At 36.0% G+C, this 22,901-nt stretch overlaps 3 protein-coding genes across 3 annotated transcripts; 1 reads left to right on the forward strand and 2 right to left on the reverse strand.

Moving 5' to 3' along the window:
• The first annotated feature begins 1,438 nt into the window (after positions 1–1,438).
• LOC127799217 (uncharacterized) lies at positions 1,439–2,534 on the forward strand. The gene is made up of 2 exons (XM_052333037.1): positions 1,439–1,857; positions 1,954–2,534. The coding sequence occupies exons 1-2, from the start codon at positions 1,732–1,734 to the stop codon at positions 2,158–2,160; spliced, it is 333 nt and encodes a 110-aa protein (XP_052188997.1). The 5' UTR covers positions 1,439–1,731; the 3' UTR covers positions 2,161–2,534.
• A 1,018-nt stretch (positions 2,535–3,552) lies between these two features.
• On the reverse strand, positions 3,553–18,918 carry LOC127799126 (uncharacterized). The gene is made up of 20 exons (XM_052332868.1): positions 18,500–18,918; positions 18,350–18,384; positions 17,851–17,972; positions 14,372–14,461; positions 14,125–14,244; positions 13,898–13,981; positions 13,510–13,587; positions 12,867–12,992; positions 12,702–12,791; positions 11,522–11,557; positions 11,353–11,408; positions 9,913–10,060; positions 7,398–7,842; positions 7,157–7,248; positions 6,415–6,964; positions 6,017–6,152; positions 5,760–5,801; positions 4,265–4,430; positions 4,092–4,175; positions 3,553–3,995 (listed from the first exon to the last, which is right to left on the reverse strand). The coding sequence occupies exons 1-20, from the start codon at positions 18,838–18,840 to the stop codon at positions 3,867–3,869; spliced, it is 2,970 nt and encodes a 989-aa protein (XP_052188828.1). The 5' UTR covers positions 18,841–18,918; the 3' UTR covers positions 3,553–3,866.
• Positions 18,919–19,320: 402 nt separating this feature from the next.
• On the reverse strand, positions 19,321–22,901 carry LOC127799131 (50S ribosomal protein L18, chloroplastic). The gene is made up of 3 exons (XM_052332876.1): positions 22,632–22,901; positions 20,373–20,534; positions 19,321–19,622 (listed from the first exon to the last, which is right to left on the reverse strand). The coding sequence occupies exons 1-3, from the start codon at positions 22,821–22,823 to the stop codon at positions 19,473–19,475; spliced, it is 504 nt and encodes a 167-aa protein (XP_052188836.1). The 5' UTR covers positions 22,824–22,901; the 3' UTR covers positions 19,321–19,472.

Below are 22,901 nucleotides of genomic sequence, written 5' to 3' on the forward strand. Positions count from 1 at the left end.
ACCCACACTTTACTTAATTGGGTATATATATATATATATATATTTGCTTCTTAATATGTAAGTTTAATTAAAGAGGTTCTTGAAGCATAAGTTACTTGTAATTGTAAAACACTGACCCACGTGGGATGTTTAAGAGCCGTTTACTTTTACTATTATTAATTAAATTGAATTACTTTCTTTTTATATATATATATATATTTAACAGAATTGTTTGCTTTTTTATAAAACTATTTTTTAGTTATTATTAACATATATATAATTAGTTAATATTCTATATGGTGTCATTGTCAGTTCATGATCACGATTGGGAGTAATGACAAAATTTATACAAACCACGTGATTCGTAATAACTATTAACCAATAAGAGTTTAGTTGTATTTGACAAATTTATCCAGTTTTTCTTTTAAAAAATTAATTAAAATGTTAAATTGGAGAAGGTATCTCTATAATCTCCATATTATTACGTTACATATATATTATATTACAATATTCTATATTATTATAATAATCTCAATAGTTGTTATTTTTAATAATTTTAAATTTTAAAATAAAAATAAAACTTATCTTAAATAATTATTAAACATCCACAGCAATAGCATATTATCCAATCCTGTTTATAATGCAATTGTCTAAAATACCCTTCTTTATTTTGTTATTGTGTGTATTTATATTTTAATTTTATATAAAATAAAAGTAAACTAAATTAAGATAATGAATCATCACCCATTGAAAATTGAATTATTCGTTTAGAATAGTTTTATTAAATATTATTATCTTGTTAAATATATAGGGAGGGAACAGGCGGGCGGGCCCCAATGCGGATGTCTTGTGAAGGCATGTGCAATGCACATGACCTGCGGCAGTGTGAAATAGCCAATGCCAAACTAAAGTCAATCTGATTTCAAAGGAAGGAAACCAACCAAAAACCCCTTTTAAGTCTTAGGGAGGAAAGCCATCCTTTCATTATGGTCAAATTCCGAAGCTAAATTCATAGACTGAATAATTAATTTTTGGCCACCAGTAAAGTAATAATAATGAAATTAAGTCCAATAAATTCTAACTTTATCAATATTATTATACTTTTGACCCATCCAGCACTTACAAAGAAGTTGATAGAATTTAAGAAAAGAAAAACCCATAACTTTCTTTGTGACTGTCTCCCAAATAAGTTGTCTATTTTTGTGATTGGTAATGAAATGGAAGGCAGAGAAGGCGAGAGAAGAAGCAAAGGAAGAAATTAGCCTTTCAACAAAAAAAACATTTAAAAAAAACAAAAAACAAAAAAAAAAAAGAAGAAAAGAAGAAGAGAGAAAAAAGAAGAAGAGTTCACGTGGCGGGAAGAGAGAGGAGCATGTGCAAAGTCCCCCACCCAGTGGCAGTGGGGAGATAGAGATAGAGATAGAGACAGAGACAGGGGGATAAGAAAAGGAGTGAAAGCCCACCATGCCTCATCTCGCGGATCTTGCCTTCCTGTTTCCTCCCCCCTCTCCATCTTCAACCTTCCCCCCACCCTCTCTCTCTCTCTCTCTCTCTCTATATATATATATATACACACACTAGCTAGACAATACCCAGAGTACAAGATGAGATGATCAGTTGAGCCATTCTACAGATAGATCAATCAACAAAGGCTGCAGCCTGCAGCAGCAACACCAACAGCAATATATATAGCAAGTTACCAACATATATATTTTCATATTGATATTCAGAGAGAGAGAGAGAGAGAGGGAAATGGCTTCAAATTCCTGGGTCCGAACCATCACTTCTCCCTTCAAAAAAGCTTGTACTTTCTTCAATCACCAGCCCACCTCCGCCAGGGATCCCAACAAGAAGTCCCACCACCACCACCACCACCAAGGTACTCTCTCTCTCTCTCTCGTACACCAAATAAACACAAAAATTTGTATGTGGTTACCAAGAGATTTGAGCTAAATTATGTAATTCTGTATATATATAAGCTTATATGTACAATTTTTATTTATATGGCTTCATATATATATATATATATATGTATATGTAGAAGTAGGGGAGCATAAGGATAGGACCATGGGTCTGCAGGGAGAAGTGATGGCCTGCGGCTATGAAGATGTGCAGGTGATGTGGTCCATACTGGACAAGTCCAACTCCGCCAAGCCCAGAACCTGCAACATCTCTTCTTAATATCCAAATCATCTCTATATACCTCGACCTTCGTCTTCATCAATCTGTAGATATATATTGCGAGCTCTGCTGATTAGCTCTGTGGTAATCCTCCTCCTCATCCTCATCTTGTTTTACAACTGATGACGAGATGAACAGAGAAGAAAAAAGAACCCAAAAAAAAAAAAACAGAAGAAGAAGAGATGGATGGATGGTTGTAATTTTGCTATCGTATTCGTACGTGTTGTTTGGCTTTGGTTTCCAACATGTGTGGTTGATGTCCATTTGTCTGTATGTTAGGGAGGGAGGGAGGGAGAGTGAATCCCCGTGATGATCAATGACAAATCATGGCGAGATTTTTATGTATTTTAATTTTTATTTATCATTCTTCTCTCCCCGTTAACGTCTCCTATTTTCTTTCTGTCTATTCTCCTTTCCTCTTTCTAACCTAATTAATAGCAGAGGGGAATTTAATATTTGATTTAGTAATTTAGCCCTTAGACCTTGGTGTTGTAGTAAAGTCAACAATTTTAAGGGAAAAAATAGTCACAAATCAGAGGATTCAAAGAAAGAATGACGAGGTTGCGTTGCACTGAAAATTAAAATTAAACTGAATTAGCCTTTCTAAATCTGTTATTTTATACCATTATTCATCTTATTATAGTTAATTATTCATTTCCAATCTTAATTAAAACCGCACTTCAGGAAACATATTTTTTTTTCTTCTTTTATTAGGAAGATTCAAAAGTAACATCTCGATCAAGCACAAGGCAAGCCACTTCTTGCATCACAGCATGAGCAACATACATAATATCAGTACTCGACCAACTAATTGCTGGCATCAATCATATCTAGAAGTGGTGAATTTTCACACCAACACACTAGGGTCAGGAGGCAAAGTTACATTTTTCTATATTATTGATTCGTACATAATTTCTTAATGCCTCGTAAACATTCCTTCAATGTAAAACAACTCTTAAGAAAGAAGAGAAGAAACCCTTTATATTATTAATTTAATAATAGTAACCTTTACCCTGGTAAAAATTATAGTGATTTCTTCTATAGCCACTGGTCAAAGACCAAATCTTTTTAAAGGTGAATCTGCACACTGCTTACAGGCCATTCGAGGTTTGTAGGTTGTCCAAACAGCCAAATGTATGTATACATGCATACACGAATTTATTATGTTATTCGTGTCGGATCACATAATATTTGCCTGATTGCAGACAAAGACAAATTGAGAAAAGAGAGAGTGGGTCCATTGGGGGGGGGGGGGGGGGGGGGACCCACACCTCCCCTAGCCTGCGGGCACAGACAACATATCATTCCTCTATGCATACATACATACAGATAGATATATACCAACCTCCCCTCAAATCAGCTACCATGTAAGAAAAATATGCACAATCAAGGAAACATGAATCAGAGCTGTCTAATTGATGATTGAATCTATCATCCTGTCACATAATTCCATAAAAAGATAACACGTAACATTTTATCAGCCTTGAACGAGAATTTCCAAGACTTGCTTTGCAGATTACGTTCACGGGTGAAAGAGTTGGCATACCTCAAGGCTGAGGCCACGATGATCAAAAACCCCAGCCGAGGTGTTTAATAATTTTTAATGAACTAAATGATGCATTGTATAACTAAGTCTTTTCCCCAAAAAAAAAAAAAACCTCGATATCTTTAAGTACAAAACCTGCAATGCCAAAGAGGAACAGAACTTAGTTTTTACTAAGTTGGCCACCCGTTTGCCGCCCAAAATAGTAAAGCAATGCCAAGATGATCAGGACGTCTGTTAGAATGAGCCCCACCACATCAAAAACAAATTTAGGAGCAAACAATCCCCAAACCTGCAGAAAATTTCAGTGGTTTAACTGACTACATACCACCATACATGCACAGATTGATAGAGATGTATTCAGAGTTTGTGATCCAAGTAACAATACCATCAGATGCCGCCTTTGAATCGTGACACACAATACTGTAAATGCGGCTGCAGTGGCCGTAATGAGTCCATACATCAAATATGCCTAAAACATAGAACAACATCAATAAGCTGCCTCTAATTAGAGGAACTAAGCTTACTTAAAGCCATTGAAATCTGAGGGGATAAGCTTACTTGAGATAATTGCAAGAAAAATAATTGCTTTCTCTGCTTCCGCTGACCAAATGCAAGTTTACGTATAACGAGAAATGGAAGTCCAAATATTGGAAGGATGTGAGAAAACCCAAATGTATCTATGCTAAGAAGAATAGCTTGGGGAACAATAGTGAATTCTTCAAACCTGAAAGGAAGACGGAGCCTCGGTTATTCAACCTGGTCGGTTGATTGATATTAAGATATTACGAGTCAGTTTAGTTTTAGAAAATATTTTCTAGTTCTTTAACTCCACTTTTTCATTTCTTTTCTAGATTTTCTTTTCCACAGAAAATTTGAAAAGCATGTCTAATTGTTGAATACAAAAAAAAAAAACTATCTTAATCTCTAAAATAGAAAAAATTGTTCAAAATAGCAATACAAAAAATGAGTTTAATTGTTATATGATGCAATATTATTTTATTAATAATAATATTGCAATACTAAAATGTTAATAATTATATTGTTAAAGAAACGATGTCCCCATTGTGTGAGGCCCGCTTTGAAGGGTCAAGGGAGGTCATTTCTGAAGCTAATTAATAATGTTAACAATTTCAGGAGATTTCTAATATTATAATTCTCAATGATAATAATTTATTAGTAACATTATTATTATTATTAAAATTCAAATTATTAGATTTAAAATATTATAATATTAAGGATAATGTTAATGATATTGATTACAATTTTATTTTTTTCTATAATTTCAGAAATTTTATAATATTATTATTGTTGTCATTGCTATTTACATTAGTGAATTTTACCATTTATAATTATTTATAAATAATATAAATACTAAAGTGCCAATATTGCTAATATTGTAATCTTTATTTATTATTAGTTAATTTTGCTATTTATTGACTTTTTTACTACTTAGAGAACTAATATTGTTAATATTTTTATATTACAAAATTATTTATTAATAGCCAATTTTATGTGTTTACTACTTATGTTACTATTAAAATATAATTAATATTGATTTTGGTTGGGCTAGATGTTTTCTATTGGGGGAAAAAAAACAGAAACAGATTTTTTGTTTCCCATTTGAAAATTTTTCTTCTTTGAGATTTGAATATTGATTTCTAGTTTTCTGTTTTCTGTGAAAAAAATTTCCAAAGCACAGGGCCTATTTTCCAGAAGTAAACAGCCCTTAAATCTCCATATCAGAAGCCCAACCAGAGAGAATTTTCATCACTAGATAAGTGCAGCCATGTCCCCAAGAACTTTAAGAGGATGAAGGTCTCATCACTAGCTAATTAATATTGTTTATTCTTTTATCCATCAGAAACGTATGATAACTAAATAGAACAAAGCCACCCGTTGCCTACAGCCCTCATGCGCGCACACACACAAAAAGAAAGACAAAGGAAAATGAGAATAACAGCAAAAAGTAACAAAAATATACAAGCAGAAATAGAATTATGTGTAATATATGCGCTGAGACATATATAAGGGATCAAAAAGAGTAGACACTAACCCTATAAATGCAGCTGCATAACGGAGACCATCGAAAGCACACCTGAACAAAATAATACTGGAGTTAGTTCACGTATACGAAAAAAAGATATAGAAGTCATTTGAACAAAATAATGGTTTTAAGCAAGACTTCATGATTGCAAATTACAAATTTAAGGCTAAAATGAATGCAATACCCTCGATCCACTCTGCAGAGCACAACTTAGACTAGCCATAGCTCCAGCTAAAAAAATGCAAGAGGCAAGCAGTATAATTTACCAGTGGCCAGTGCAGAAAAAGAGGCAGACAGATAAAAGGCTCCATTGTGTAACAGAGTGAGAATTCAATGATAAAGTTCCAAATGTGACAGTTTTGGAGTCCTGTTCCACACTCTCCAGCCTCATTAAGCACCAACCTATAAGCAAAGTGACAAAATATGGTCAAGGGTTTCAAGTTACAATATGCTTGAAAATGTCAAAACCTAACATGACTTTTATCTTGCAAAAGAAATCCCTAGCTAAACTAAAGAATTCAAGTTACAACGAGGCATGTTCCAGTGGCTTGCAGAAAATCTGAATGCCACTAACCATGATGCGTGTGGCATAAAGAACCATAAACAGAGAAATGTAGCTTAAGTGCAATATTACAACATCAAAGGTGTAACATAGAGAAAGCACCTCCGATTATGAATGCTAAAGCTACCAAGGGACCTTGTCTTCCAGACAGAATAATGACTGTCGAACTCCATGCAGATAACATGGCCACAATTTTAATAACCATGCTTTCTTCCCAATTTGAAGTGTTTTCTTCGCCAAGAAATTGAAGAAGTGCCAGAGCAAACAGTTGTGTACAACCAATGACATAGATTGTTCGAGGAATGACATTTCTTTCTATTCCTTTCAGCAAGAGAGGCAAATTTAGTAATTTACTTTCCAAGACCCAATATGCTGCAATGAGCAGATAACTAAACATTGTTCCTGTTATAACATACTTCAGAATTTTCGAACATGAGCAGCAAGAAACACTCTTATGCAGCATGAATGCCAATATGATCAGAGCTAAGACTGGCACAAGTTCAGCTGCATGTGCCCAAAAAGAATAGCCTTCAGCAATGCCAAGCATCCATGAAGGACTTATATCTTGCAATACTGAACTGATATCCTGCTTTGATAGCCTGTGTTGGATCGAAAATCTGAGAATTGATATTAACAGAAGAAACAGAAGTGCCTGCAAAAATGACCACCAAGCAACTTAGCACACAGAGAAATTGTAGAGGTTATATCTAGTAAATGTATTATCACCACACAACAAAAAAAAAGAAAAAGAAAAAGGATGATTTGATGAGTTTTTAAGCCATATAAATCACCAGTAAAATTTCTATTAAAAAAAAAAAAAAAGACAACCAGAGCAACACTGTACCTCCATTGACATCTTTTTTTTCGTTATTGAATAACGGAAGTTGAGTATCCCAGTTGTGGCAACTAGAAAACATGCAACTTTTCCTTCTTCCACTGGTTACATTGGGAGAAATTTTAAAAACAAAAACACCAAAAAACAATGTTAGTAATGAAATAGAATATGCACGAATCTTCTTGGGAGTAAAGAAGAAAAAAGGACTGCACATCAAGAAGCCATGAAAATCCGTATAGCCAGAACTTACAAATATAACTATTGGAAAGGAAGCTGAATGCACGAATAGCCACAATCAGACAAGAGAAAGACAGTCCAATAGAACTCCCAGAGCTGACAAGAGATGGAAAATAAACTCCAGAGAGTTTATCCAGCCTTCTGACAGCAAGCAAATGGACAAGAAGTGAAATCAACATCATGGCAAGTCCAATGGCCATCATATTCAAATCAAACTCGGTCCACTTTGAGCGTGCTAGCTCAGCAACACTTCCCAGAAAACTGAAATATGCATCAACTTGCTTCCTTAGATCATGAAACAATGAATGACAACTTTCATTCTTATGTTGTACTAAATTCATCACAGTATTTGACCAATTCTCCATTGCTTCAGCATATATTGCTGATAAATGCAACAAGTCTTCATTTGAAAATCCAATGACAGATGAAGCTGAATAAACATCGATATATCTCTTCACCTACATAAGTAGTTCATTTCCTCATCAAAAGAAGTGGCAAAGTGAAATTAAACCTTGAAAAATAGGCAGCTAGATAAAACTCAATAAAGAGTACTTGTCTTGAAATAGATAATGGTTGACGTGCTTCTTTTGAGCTTAGTGGCATTCTCATAGCTTACCTGGAGGAGCCAAATGATAAAGAAACATGATAAAAATATATGAAGTGGTGTTAACTTAAAAATCCACACTCTAGGAGCTTGCATTAGCAGCCTGGACGAGCACACCTATCTCATAAAGATTTGTGTGAATATCAATCTTGAACATGTGTATATAAATCAGATATTCCTCAACCCTAAACCTTTAGATACAAGGACATGTCAATGTCGTACTAGACAACTTCAGCACAAGAAATGTCATGCAGTATTTATTATGTACAACATTTCCCATAGGGATTTTGGTTTAGGGATATTCTTTAACTTGAACCAGAATCAGCATCTGTCCATTTGACAAGAAATCAAAACCTACATCATCATACGCCTGACAAGCTGTGATTCCCCACTTCTTAATATAAAACCATTGCTTCTTTGCCATTAGAAGAACCATACCGTAAATCTCTTTTATGACAACAGTTATTTATCAACAAAAACAAAAGAAAGAAGAAAATGAATATTTCATCTAGAATAGAGGCTTCAGCCAGATCCTCATCCTGAAACAATTGTCAATGCCAATTTCTGTCCTCCACAACAATCTGCCCAAACTGCACATAATTGACAACCGCGGCCCTCATTCTTTTATTACCCACAGGAATTCTACAAGGTTGGTCAAGCCCCTCCATAAAGTTCTTTCTCAATTGGTAACTCCAATCATAAAGATTATTACTGAAACTAGATGCACAAAATCCACTTGAAAATTTACGAAATAGTATGAGGGAAATCGACGGGCAGGACAGACTTTTTATTTCTTTCCAGCATTAAGCTAAGCCCTAGATTGTTTACACTGACAGATCCTCTATCTTAGTATCTTTGATATACACCCTTGCTCTTCTTTTCTACTTGTCTATCTCCATTCTTCTCATGCTCAAGCTTCTATACTCTTCAATCCAACAATCCCCAGTAAACCATTAGTTTTTCTAACCTAACTATGAAACTCCCCCCAGTCAGTTCTTTTTTTTTTTTTTTCAATTTTAATGCAAGGGCAAATATCAGTTTTCAAGTGAGGTATAGCTTTGCTTCATTCTCCTATTTTTTCTCCTCCACAAAGTAGTGAATTTATCCCACTCATGCATAGGCTTCAAGAACGTTATTCCAGCCTACAGTCCTAGCATATTAAATCTTAACACAATTTAACACTGAGCCCATGCTATCTCAGAGTTAGTTCTTTCTTCCCAAAAAAAGAAATGAAAGGAATCTCAGTCCTGACAATAAGAATATTGCTGAGAATCAAGCAACCTGCAACTTTTGACAAATAGGTCTCTCATCAACAGAAAAACTAGAGCCTTTTTTCCACCCATCCAAAACTTATTGACATAGTAATCCATGAGATAGCAACAACATAGCAGAAGATTTCGACAGTTATGTCCCTCTAGCACAAACAAATCCTATTTTAATTGATTTAAGAGATAGAAACCATATGGCAGAATATGGAGATATAATCCCAATGATATTCTTATGCACCATTATTTGCAAATAGCAATCATCAAAATCTCATATAAGAAAACGTTTTATTAATATCTGCCACAAGCACTAGCAAACACAATGAAATTTGAGATCGAGTCGGCAATGAACCCTGTTATGCAATATAATTTTGCATCATTGGTAATGAAAAAACCAATTCTATATTTCTTACTAATCCTAAGAAAGAAAACAGAAAGATCCATGAGGGACAAATTATAACATGTAAAGCACCAATACGGGGAAGTGTATAGTCAACCATAACAAAGAATAAGACCCCTCAATCAGTTCCTTATCAAATGTCCATGGTCTTGATTCCAGCTTGAATAAAAGTTGATTTGATGAACAAAAGTTTGGAAAGAAAATTATAAAGAATTTTCAATCAATATCCTGCATAGTCCAAGAAAACTACAAAAAGTACCTGCCAAGAGTTGATGCAGAGCACATTGACGTAATTCTGCATCCATACTTCTGTTTCTGATTGATTTTCGCAAGCATCACACATAGAGTCTTTAAAATTCCATGTCCCAGCAGCTAAAGCATACAGTTCAGGATTAACACGCCCAATGCTGTATAGAAAGTAACCAAAATTGCTTAACAAAGAGAAATCAGACAACAATATTGTTGGGAGAAAGGGGGGGGGAGGAGAGGTAACAATACAGCAACTTGACAGAAAGCTTTTAGTTTATGTATAATTTTTAAATGTAATAAAAAAATTTAAAGACAGAAACAACTACCCTAGGAGGGTGAGCCTTGGTAACAACAGCAAGATTGCTCCTTCGTGATTGGAAGGTCAAGGGTTCAAGTTGTGGAAACAGCCTTTTAAAAAAAGCAAGGGGAAGACTGCAGATAAAAGTGACTCTCCTCCAACCCTCGCACAACCGGGAACCTCATGCACTAAGGATGACCTTATTTAGAAACAACCACCCCAGGAGTCAAGATAATAAAAATCAAAATAGTAACTCACTTTTAGACATTAAAATACCATAAGGGACAGCCACTGGGCTAAGTTAAATCAATCTCTAGAGTTATTCAGTTCCAGAGTGCAAGTCGTGCAACACAAACCAACTTTCAACTTTTGCGAGAAGCAGCCATAGAATAGAAAGAAAGCTCTTATAATGGAATAATTCCAACTTCCCAAAGTCAGAACCACATACCCCCCCCCCCCCCCCCCAAAGCAAAATCTTTTCCTGTTTGGTCACAGGGAGGAAAAAAAAAAAAAACAACTTAACCAACTAGCTTTGGAAACAAATCCAGGACATTTTGTAACTCTAAAAAATGTAGTAATATGAATAAAACTTTCCACTGAGCTTCATCTCATTTGATTGCCAGAAGCTACTTAAATTACATGATCCAGTATGAATGTTTATCACAAATATGTTTTACTTCATAAATTTGCAAAAAGCAACGTTAAAAGAAGCCTACCTCTTCCAGATATGGAGCCCACATGAATAGACCTAGCCTATGTGTTCTAAAATTTACCAGGGAAAAAATAAGTATCTGAAGCAATAAAAAGACAACTCAGAGGTCCACATCTTCAAGTTACTCGGAGAAAGCATTTGAAGATTTACGGTTTCAACTCTACTTTTCATTTCTTTACAAGTGATCCTCCACTAGAATACCTAAGGAATTTTTGCATTGGTTAGGAATATTCGCAATAGCCCAGAGGTTCATCATCATTAAAGGAACTAATGGAGAGATAGTTAATGATATTATGGAAACCTATTGTTCAGTATAGAGTCTATAGACAACCTCTAATGACTTGTTTATAACAAATTGTGAAATTCAAGAAATAATTTATTCTAAAGATTTATGAAATGAAAATGATGTTTCCAGTAATCACAGAATGCTTACACTGCACCTTCCAAAAGGAAAGGGAATGCCAAGCAATGCAGACACTGTCGCCGCAAAGTCAAGCTGCAAGGATTGGCTTGAGTAAGTGAAGTTAATAAAAGAAACATATAATTGAATATATTTCAAGCATAAAAGTTCAAGAAATCCACTATCCAGAGAGGAATGGAAGTTCCAACCTGTTGGATGGAGTTAATGCACATCTTCTTCCCATCCTGATATACAGAACAAGAAAGGAAATATAACAGTAATAAACCATTAGAGCAAATCCAACAAGAAAGTCAAGACATGAATATTTAAGAAAGCAATATCTCATCATGTTGTTATGTTATTGAGAAATAACTCAGGAACGTAATTTCAGACCTGGCACAGGACCATTGACAGTTAGTTAGATGGTTATGCAAACCTTCTAGGAAGTATGTTAGACAATTAAGAGACCAAGTCATTAGTGGTAGGAAAGGATCAGAAATTTCGTTTCTTGTGCAGTTCTTGTTAAATGGGAAAAGTAAATATTTTAAAAATCATTTTAAAGAGATGAGGGAAACAGTAAAAATATCAGAAAATTATTGGTAAGAACAAACTGAAGTCTTTCTAAATATTTGTTAAAGCTCAAAATTAAATAATTGACTATATTTAAATGTACATGCATCCTTTTAACATAAATATCAAAAGTTAACAATTACAAGTAAATTCTTTTTTTTTTTCTGTGAATAATCACAAGTAAATTCAACCTCATTAACTTAGTGTCAATTAAATAAATTTTTTGAATCACAAGTACCTACTGTTTTAAAAATGCGTAAGATTCCAACCAAAAAAACAATAGAAAGAGAATTAAAATTGAATATAAAAGCTAGTAATGATTCTTTGGCTAGCAAGAGTATATTTCTTCTTCAAATATTTTTAGAAAATTGGTTTGATCCAAGTATCTCATTTGAGTAGTGGGTCATACTGATATCTCAAAGGGGAAACACTGGCTTTGTTGAATCCCCCTAATAACAATCAGATGCCAAAAGTCCAAATCCAAGAATCCATTTGTGCAGTCCTTAAGTGATTCTTTAACTCAACTTTGAGTAAACCTTTTTCCCCAACTTCCATCAATTTTTCAAATTTCAAATTATTCAAATTTCTCTTCCAGGCACACAACTCAGGAAATCTAGGAGAATAGCTAATGCAGATAGGATTTATCCGAGACCTAAATCTCTCACATAATTTAGAGCACCAGCTATTAAAAGTCTACTTGCGATTGTTACAAAGTCCTGGGATCAATTTCAAATGATGTCCGGACCTCTTTATCTGATTTTTATTCTTGGCACTTTGTTAACCAGTAGATATGTGATCAATTGAAAAGATACGTAGTACCAAATCTAGTTGACAAGATGAATCATCACGTTCCAACAGCAGGGAAGATGGAGACTTCTTCATACCCATTGCGAAAATTGCAGTTTCAACCTGCACATTGTGATAATAGTAAGCTAAATCAATTTAAAAATTAGATTAAAATTCTTGAGGAATATAATACCACACCTCTTCAGCAGCTCCCCCACCATGATCACCATTTACAGTTTGCCCATGATCACCAATCACAAGAAGTAAAGTATTCTCATGTAAGCCGCCACGTCTAGAATGGCTCTCCAGCACTTCAACAACTTTCTGAATCAAGTACCAGTAAGCCCACAGCAATTAATTGACAATAAAAGTAGAAATAAAACATGATATTTGTTTTGAGGACCAACATTGAACATTATATTCCAAACGAGCAAGTCCAGGGCCATGAAAAAACCAAAATGGGAGAAAAACTGAAAATTAGATTGAGCCCCCCATTGTTCTGATGACTATTCTCCTATGACAAACAACTAAGGCCAAGAATAATAACATAAGGTCATTAGAGAATTTAAATGGTTTACTTGACAAGTTTATATTGTACAACAAAGCAGCATGCCAAGGCCATCAAGAACCAAATGACAATCAAGTCTGAGCTAAAGAAAGTTGCGAAAGGCAAGAGTACAGCTCTCATATGCTCTGCTATTGTGAGAACAGCTGAGCAAAATCCAATTTTAGAAATGAAATTAGTCCATTTTTTAGTGTTTCCTTCACTCTCTCTTCCTGATATTTGTCAAATACCAAATACCATCTAGATATGTTATAGGCATATATTCCAGAAACTTACATCTAAAATAACATTGTATTGCTCCAATTTTTCTGTCATTGCAATGGAATTAATGCCAAATATGTGACCAGCATGATCCTGCAACACATGAAAAAAATTACAAATGTTACTCTTAAGTTCCACTGATATGGTACTCACAAAATAGTGAAAAAAAATATGAAAAAGAAAACCTATGCAGCTCATGAAACTTCAGTATCTTAATGCAAATTTTTAGGTAGAACAAATAGCAAATGACACACAGAAATGTACCGGGAGATAAAAACAAATAAAAACCTGGGGTATTAGAGAATTGAAAAGAAAGATATGAAGGAACTATGAACTAGCCTAAAGAGATGCTAAATGTTGAGAAACAACAGCTTATAGTAGATGAAGCAAGACAGAAACATACCACACCAAGAAAATGTGCTATGAGAACATCCCAATTGCCTTCATGCAAGGAATGGAATAAGTGTTTGGTGCACCCATCATCAACCTAAAAAAAAAAAAAAAGCTTTTGAAAAATGTAGTTGTTTTAACCAAGCAAGGAAGAAGGAAGAACTAACAAAATAATAGAACAACTTAAGGAAAATATCAGTTTCATTTACAACATACGAAAAGAAGCTAAGAAAGGCATACTGTATGGAGATCTTTGACATTAAAGGAAGGGAAAGGATAAGATATATTAAAATGGTGAGGGAACAGCTGCAACCATGTATCATCCCCCATCATCACCACCCGCTTTCCATTTTGAACCAACTGTAAGTGGTACATCACACACAATGAATCTTAATGAACCAAAACTTACAACAATGCAACAAATAATTGTATTGAAAGTTGAAACTTGACTTATAGCTCATATAAATATGACCAAGAGGAGGGGAACCTGATATATCAGGTTATCTTCAATGATTGCAGGGGCACCAAAGCTATTACCCACATCAATAAAAGTTGGAAGTCCACCAGTAGTCAAACCCTGAAATAGTAACAATCAGCTGAAGTTAAAATTCTATTCTTGCTGAAAGTCTTCATTATGGAATTAGACCACAAGTTACCTTTCGCTTTAAATCTTTCTAATACTAACAAAACAGGACACAAACAAGGAGGTATAAGTACATATACAAAAAAGGAAGTTATCGCAAGAATAGTATATACACAGGAAAGAAAACAACATACAATTTTCTCTTCTATTCAGGCTAAGCAAATAAAAGTTTGAAGAATTTAAATGCACACAATGCACACCGAGCCCATAATAGCATACTTAACAGTGAGAATTGAATAAGTTTTGTTTAGCTTGAGTTAGTCAAAAGAACCAATCTCCATAGTGCATGTCAAAGTCAGCTCAAACATTGGCAATTCTGATCAATAATCAGCTCTCAAAGAAAAATGACAGAACAAACGCTTGAATAGATGAATAGCCTTCTCATTCTGGCAGCTTAGTTAGAGAGCCTGCAACTAACACTTCTATCAGCTAAAAGAATGCCTATTTCTCTTTAGCTAACCAACCTATTTCCCAGTTGCTAATTACCCTTCAGAAAACAACCTCTTCTTGAACTACTCCCTTCGAGAAAATGGAGTGAACTCAAGCATGTTCCTTCTTCAACCTGGCTGACCTTCTCAAAGGCGGGTTGGGCTCTGAAATAGCCTTCTTCAACCTGGCTGACTCTCTCAAAAGGTGGGCTAGACTCTAAATTAGACTCATCAGGAACCTCTACACTTGTTTTGATACATCAGCTTGATCCAACACCATGGGTCTTCTTGGCCTTGCATCATTCCTTCCATCAAAAAACAACCTTGTTCTCAAGGGTGAGTTCAGGTATAGCTTGAAGAATTGTTGGAAGGTCTCCCAATGATCCTTTTATAGGGGCAATCCTTCCCATTGAACCAAAATTGCTTGATCAGTCGCCTCCTCTGAAGTATTCACTAGTAATTCAGAATGGCCAGTGGGAGCAAGACTGGTTGGTCATCACTGCTGAGTTCTGGAATAGGGTTGAGAGATTCTTGATCACAGGGCCTTTGAAAGGCTTAAGTAAGGAGATGTGAAAGATAGGACTGATCCTACTGGTTCTAGGCAGCTCTAGCTTTTAGGTCACCTTCCCAATCTTCTAGATAACCTTGAAGGGAGCATGAACTCTCCTGCCCAGCTTACAGTTCACCCTATTGGCTACTGATTTTTGCTATAAGGTTCAAGCTTGACCAGAACTCAGTCCCCTGGAGCTAAAACCCTGTCTGATCTATGATAATCAGCCTGTGCCTTCATTCTTGATTGTGCTCTCTGCAGGCTGTGTTTTAGCTGCTGAAGGACAGATCTGTCAGTGAGGACTTAGTCTGCAGATTCAACAGAAATAGCTCCTTGCATATAGTCTGGGTTGCATTGCAGGAGTTTGCCACAAAGGGCTTAAAATGGGACAGAGCCCATGGTAGAGCAATGGGCAGTGTTGTACCAGAGTTCAGCCCAATGTAGACAGGAACATCAATGTGTGGAATTGTCAGCTACAAAGGATCTGAGTGCTTCAAATATCTGTTGAGGACTTCAAGTTTGGGGATGGAAAAGTTGACTTGTATTTGAGGGTGGTGTCATTGTGTTGAAGAGAGCAAACCAGAATGGCTTAGGAAGACTAGATAGTAAAATATTGGACTTGGGATAGCCATACAGCTTCACCACTATCCTCATGAATAGCTCAGAGACCTTAAAAGCAGTTAATTTTGCTGGCAAAGCCCCAAAATGGGCATTCTTGGTCAGCCAGTCAATCACCACCACCAACACTAAATAGCTCTGAGGTTTGGCAGTCCAGTTATGAAGCCAATAGTTAGGTTTCAACACTTAATCCAAAATGAGTAGATTTTGCAGTAAGCCAACATGCTTTGTGGTGAGACACTTGACCCACTGGCAGATTGGACATTCCTAACAAACTTCTGGACGTATTTCTTCATGCTAGACAAGAAATGATTCGCAGAGATTCTCATGAAAGTCCTCTGCACTCCAGCACACCCTCCTACATGTGATCCATGGAATTCTTGGAAGTATGGCAAGTTTCATTGGGGTGTTTTCACTTAGTCTAATCCTCCCTTCATAACATAATAGGCCTTCTTTGGGAGAATAACAATCAGCTCTGAGTTTCCATTCCTGCAGTAGCTTGTGCAGTGCTAACAACTCCAGATTAATCTCATTCTCCCTTTTCATCCAATCAAAGAGCCCAAGGTTAAGTTGGTGGCAACTAGCATTAATTGCCTTTTTCTACTTTCTACCCATCCTCACTGCCAGATGAGGCATATTGTGTAGAAAGTGCATCTATCCCTGAGTTTTCTCTACCTTGTCTAAAGAGAAAGGTATAATCAAACCGGCACAATTTGTTTAAATAATGTAGTTGCTGGGGGGGTTGAATCACCTGAGTCATCAAGCTCTTTAAACTCCTATGATTATTGAAAATGGTGAACCTGTTGCCCAACAGATATTGCCTCCAAGTCTGTACTGCCTGAGTGATAGCATGCAATCAAGAGGTTGATGAGTAAACCATCAAGGGAAGCATAATGTTGAATGAATCTTCTGCAATAAACTAGTGAGGCCTAGGACTTCTCCAAGTTGCTTTTGTGCCTGTGGAGATGACCAATCCAGTTTGGCATTGCTACCATTTTTCTATCAGCCTCCCCCTCTTTCGCAAAGACCATGCCCCAATCCCCAAATAATACATCAAGGGCTGGCTAGAAACACACTTGCTGAGCTTAGCATAGAGGCAATGGTCCTCCACTGTGCGTAGCCCTGCATCTAGATGTTGCCCAATGCTCTCCAGAAAGGCACTATAAACTTAGGATTTCATCAAAAGAATACAGCTAAAATTTTTCTCAAATAAGGCTCAAGGAAGGTCCAAGACTAATATCAACAGACAGCCATAGAATAATTAGGAAGGACGTGATGGTGACATATTTTCTTCTCTTTTGAATAATTCAAACATAGTTATTCGTAATTGCTCCAAATTGCTAGTATAACAGAAATATAGAAACTTGTATGCCTAAATAGGCTTCAATCAGCTTATGGCATGGTAACAAATTTCTCACTTTAGCTGAGACAACGCTGGGTTTCCTCCCGTTTAGCATGCACACCAACAATACAATGTTATGACAATATCATCAAAGTTAATTTTGAATTATCAAATGGTTGAGACAAAATTGCTTAAACATTATAACAATATCATCAAACTCTCAAATGGTTGAGACGGAATTTCTTAAACATTATAAAAATACCATCAAATTAACTCTGAATTTTCAAATGACTGACCTATAACTACTTAAACTGCAAAAAGAAGAAGAATGACACAAAAATCTCCAAACGAGTATCCAATACAATAAGAAAGAAAATCACTTCACCTTCAACCTTTGTAAGCTAGTTGTAGGTGGATCTGCAATAGCTTTAAAAATTCTAGCTGATGATCCTTCTTGTGATGCCAGCTTATGAAGCACTTGTAATTTGTCCATCCATGGTGTTTTCTCTGAAAAACTTATCTAGTAAGTGATGCAACAAGGGAAATTATAATTGTGCAGGGACACCCATGGTTAAAATTCATAAAATTAGCACTCCAAGCAAATTGAAGCGGAGATAAGATTAGAAAGTGAGAATGGAGAAAGAAGAAACAAAAATTAAAAGAAAAAGGTTGTGTCCTTCATATTGTGTATATTCCCTGATGGTAATTATGCATTTCAAGCTTTGACTCAAATACCGTGGTTACAACGGCCCCATTCTCTTTCTTTGTATTAATATATTTCCTACTTCAGTGGAGAAAGAAAATGAGAGAATATAAAGGAAACTACGTCCAATAAGTGGATCGATCTGGGTAATTAGTCAGGGAAGATGGATTATGATGCTCACCTTCAAAAAAAGTACTTGGTGCGACAAAATCAAATCTGGAAGGACAAAACCGATAAGCATCCAATATACGCACAAGAATATATAGTTAGGGAGAAGACAAAAGAAGAATATCTGACTGATTGGCCGCAAAAAACCACTGAAAAAAAATACCTGAGAGCATCGAGAACAATGATAACAAGGCGATCAATGGCGGGTTTCGTCCAGCATCTCTGGTCTGCGTTGGATTGATTGAGAATTTCTTCTTTGCGACGGGGCAAGGCCGTGGAGGAAATGGTGGTTTGGAGGCAAGGAGATTGAGAAAAATCAGAGCAATTGCTGTAATGGGGAAGCTCGGTTCGGGTGAGGAGAAAGCCCCTGGTGAAAAACAGAATGGAGATGCAGTGAAGCAGCAGAATTAGGAGGAAGATGGACAGCAAGTAGCATTTGGGCCGCCCTTCCACCTCCTTCCTCCCCCGCCATCCCTCTCCTTCCATTCCTTTGGCCAGCTCCATTCAGCTCGTCACTCTTCAATCAAAACCCTTGACGAGAGAGAGCTTTTCTCGGAAGTGGGAACCATCAAATCTTAGTCATTAAGTTTATCGATCTATGTATTTTATTCCGTTTTTTATTAGACTGAATTCGCAAGACTTTTACATTACATGAAAAAATATTATTCTTTCTGATTTTTGACAAAGCTGACTGAGCCTGAAATTTTAAGTTTATAAATTCAATTCCCAATCTTAAAATATGTGAACTACTAATTAAACCTTTTTAATTCAATTCCCAATCATAAAATATGTGAACTACTAATTAAAGCTTTTTAATTCAATTCCCAAATCCAAATCCCAATCTTAGTATTTGACCATTCATTTTTCTTTTTCTTTTTTCCCTTAAAAGTAGAAATTTGGAGTTTCTCCTGTAGCTGTGAAGAAAAAAAATATATATATATATATATATTTTAACAAAATTAACCACAATCAAGACTCAAGATGTAGAAATGAAGCTGCACATTCTCATCCTTAATCCTCCTCACAAAAAGGAGGAGAAGCGAAGCAGAAGAAATAAAATGAAATTATCCAAGTTAATAGAAGAAGTGAAGAAGTGCGAAAAGCTGAAAGCCCTGCCCAACTCCAGCGTCCAGCTTCTAAAACTGAAGTCCATTTTCCCGAGCTGCATCAGCAAGGGCCTGTATGCGTCCGTGGTAAGGGTATCCGCCTCGGTCAAAGGCAACACTTGTAATCCCTTTCTCCAGACAAGACTTTGCTATAACTTCTCCCACTTTCTTCGCAACATCCTGCCATCAGAAGCTTGCAATTGTCAATTATGTTCAGAGGCAAAGCAAACAATTCATGATCACATAGATTTTATGCTTGTCTGTAATACATACATGGTTAATTCACTGACCAGAACTATGCATATAACTCTTTGATTTTGATTTAGTGCATGAGAAAAAAAATCTCCAGGAAATATTATATTCAAACCAGGGAAATTGCAAAGTTGAAATGTAAAGTTTTTTGGATTTGCTTTTGGGTTTCAAGCGGACCAAAAGTATTTCTGTCAAGCTATTATTCCACTACAAGTAAAATCGAATACTTTTTCTCACTTCAAATATCACAATAATCCATGTTTCAGTTGATCAATCTTAGTGGAAAAGAAGTTTGCAAGAGAATCTAAATCAACCCTAAAACAAATTTAAGGTGGTTAGTTAAATAATCAGTGACAACAAAATGGCAACCCCTAGATGAAGCTCAGCAGCAGAAAAAGATACCTGGTTATGCTTTACCCAGGAAACAAACAATTAAACAGGAGTGCACTACGTCAACACAAGTTTAGCTCATGTAGAGATTTTTTACAATAACTTGCAGTCATTGAATCAATTAGAGCTTCGCAATTAGGAAATCCAGTGAACTCTTTCAGGTCAAATGTCTTGGTTTAGCTGGTAGACAATATGCCACAAGGAGCAAGTACACATTTTCTTGTGGAAATTATGATTTACCACATTTGTTTTTCTCTTTCAGGAACCGTTAAGCGTATGGGAACTTACAATAGTGGGACCAGAGCTGTAGTTGAACCCCTCGGAGATGGCTTTCTGCATTGTCGAAGCTGCAGCAAGTGTATGCATCCTGGTGTCATCAATCACTTGGACATGGATATGCTTGTTAGAGCGGAAGACACATAATCTTGGCCTTTCCGGTGTCCCTTCTACCTGAGAAAATGGAAATTGCATTCGAGAATGGACGGGCACCAGTCATTGGATGGTCAAGAACAATGTAAGAGACCTTAGCAGACAGAAACATAACCAATGCAAGCACTCAACCATAAAACCAAGAAGCACAGAACCAGCTATGCTTCAATCCTGTAAGTATAAAACCGAATGATGTTCCAACGACCAGCCTTGAGCTAGGATTTTCCCTTAGCAAAGTGATTCAAAAACTAATTATCAATCATATGTTTTCAAATCAATATCACGACAATAAATATATGTTTGGCAAAAGGAATTAGTAAAATAAAATAAAACCAACAAATATCCATTATGATTTCAAAACTAAGAATGAGCTTTAAGAAATGATTTTTTACTCAAAAACTGGAAGTTTAAGGTCGTAAAATTTAAGTTGAATTGAAGAACTAGACGTTCACAAGCAAAAAAATAAAAGAGAAAGAACCAGAATTTCACCTTTATACGATACATTAAGAATTTTATTCTGTAAAATATAGGTTTCGTGTTTGTAGTGATTTAATGTACCCACAGATACAAATTTTCATGTATAAATAGAACTTACAACAAATGCAACTCCTCTAACTTCGAACTCCTTTATAGATTAAAAAAGAAAATGAGATAGATAAAAAATACTGGACTTGGCAAATAACCACTTTCATATGGAACTTCAAACTTCAAAATATAGAACATTAGAAAGCGACACATGTGAGCCACATAGAGGACGTTCATGATGCATGGAGCCTTCCTGCTTTGCAAGGGTGAGAAGAGGGTTGTAATCGTATGAAACCTTCTCCTTACTTTGTTTTGCAACAAAATTGATTCCGCAACTTGAGCTTGTGACCTCCAGTCACAAAGGAGAACAACCTTGTTGCTCCTACCATATGATATATGTAGGAAGGAAAAAATTTCATAGATAAAAACTACTTTTAATAAACCATAGTTTTATTAAGTAGCTATAAAATAAATAAACCTAGTTTTTCCAGAATATTTCAATATATTTATTTTTAGTTATTTACAGTTCACCATTTGTATCGCATTAGTTTTAGTTGGAAGAAATTTACTCCTAGCTTCATTATAGAAGATTATTAGCATAAACATAATATATAATTCCTGTGAGTACATATCCAACACACAAATCATTTGATAGAACAAACTTCCCACTTCACTTTTTCCTCTGTCTATGCCCCTGGTCCTCACCAATGCAACTAAAACAAACTAAACAGCCACATTATAAGCACACTGCAAAGCTTTAGCAAGCTCCCTAGACCCTGTCATTTGGCCCAACTAGATATAATGCTGCCTTTTAGAATGATAAATGTGAAGGAACTTGCCCTTGTCAAGGCTAATATGGGTCACCTTTACTCTAGTCATGCCAACATCTAGCATAGAGCTTATTTTCACCCTTTGAACGCTTTTGAGGGATAATCTGTCTCACGCTTGGAGACCATTCACACTCCCACTCATAGCCCCCAAGAATTTATCATCAGTGAAAATGTAAATTTTCAGATCATTCTTTCTCGAGGAAGCTCTTAGAGGACACACTGTTATACCTCTTAGCGTAACCGAAGATACAATGCTAAATGATGGCTGGAGGAATTACGGACACCCACATTCCACCAAACCTTATCCCCTCAATGACTCTTACCAGCAGAGTAGGACTTATCATGCTTCTTTCAGCCAAATGCATCAGTGCAAAGAAGCATAACCAAGCTCAGAAGGAATTCTCAAGTCCAACAGCCAAATAGCTTGACAATAGAGGAAGATGCAGGTGATGGACCCAAAGAGGGTGCTTTCTTTCCTCCTGATTTTGTTCATTTCCAGAATAATCGTCAAATCCATTCGGATTTGAACATGTCCCAATTTCCATTTCAACCCAATTTAATTAGAGCAATTGAATTAGGGTTTTCATTACCCCATATCGATACCATCCCCTAACCCAATCTCTAAAATGCCACGCATATCATAACCCTTAACGATGAATAGAACTCAAGACAAGTGTTCCAACTTTGAACAATAATTAAGCCAACCAAAATAAGAGGAAAAAGAAGAAAAAATAGTGAGAAAGAAGGGGATAAAATATAATACTTTCTTTCGGACACGAGAATGGCGAGCATCTCTGTTTTCTCTTCTGGTTTTAGCTTTGGCTTCCAGAATCAGCGGCCGGTAGGAGTTGGACGCCGCTGCTGCACCGCTCAACTCGTTCGTTCGTAGGCAATTCAGCTGCCGCGGCTGGGCATAAGCCCAGCCAGCTTGAAGAAACGACGGTGAAGTCGACATCCTCCGTCTCACTGTCTCGCCCTCCCTTATCTCTCTAGCTTTCCACACCTCTCTGCTTTCTTTCTGCGTTACAATTTA

The sequence above is a fragment of the Diospyros lotus genome, chromosome 4, assembly GCF_014633365.1.
Source record: "Diospyros lotus cultivar Yz01 chromosome 4, ASM1463336v1, whole genome shotgun sequence".
In the NCBI taxonomy this organism is placed as follows: Eukaryota; Viridiplantae; Streptophyta; class Magnoliopsida; order Ericales; family Ebenaceae; genus Diospyros; species Diospyros lotus.

Coding starts and splice junctions, on each gene's coding strand:
- LOC127799126 (XM_052332868.1), bottom strand. CDS start 18,840: ATGGAGCTGGCCAAAGGAATGGAAGGAGAGGGATGGCGGGGGAGGAAG. Junction 13,588..13,897: donor TAGCACATTTTCTTGGTGTG/GTATGTTTCTGT, acceptor CATGTGTTGCAG/GATCATGCTGGTCACATATT. Junction 12,792..12,866: donor GTGGGGGAGCTGCTGAAGAG/GTGTGGTATTAT, acceptor CACAATGTGCAG/GTTGAAACTGCAATTTTCGC.
- LOC127799217 (XM_052333037.1), top strand. CDS start 1,732: ATGGCTTCAAATTCCTGGGTCCGAACCATCACTTCTCCCTTCAAAAAA. Junction 1,858..1,953: donor ACCACCACCACCACCACCAA/GGTACTCTCTCT, acceptor TTCTGTATATAT/ATAAGCTTATATGTACAATT.
- LOC127799131 (XM_052332876.1), bottom strand. CDS start 22,823: ATGTCGACTTCACCGTCGTTTCTTCAAGCTGGCTGGGCTTATGCCCAG. Junction 20,535..22,631: donor ATTCTCGTGTCCGAAAGAAA/GTATTATATTTT, acceptor CCATTTTCTCAG/GTAGAAGGGACACCGGAAAG. Junction 19,623..20,372: donor ACAGCTCTGGTCCCACTATT/GTAAGTTCCCAT, acceptor TTCTGATGGCAG/GATGTTGCGAAGAAAGTGGG.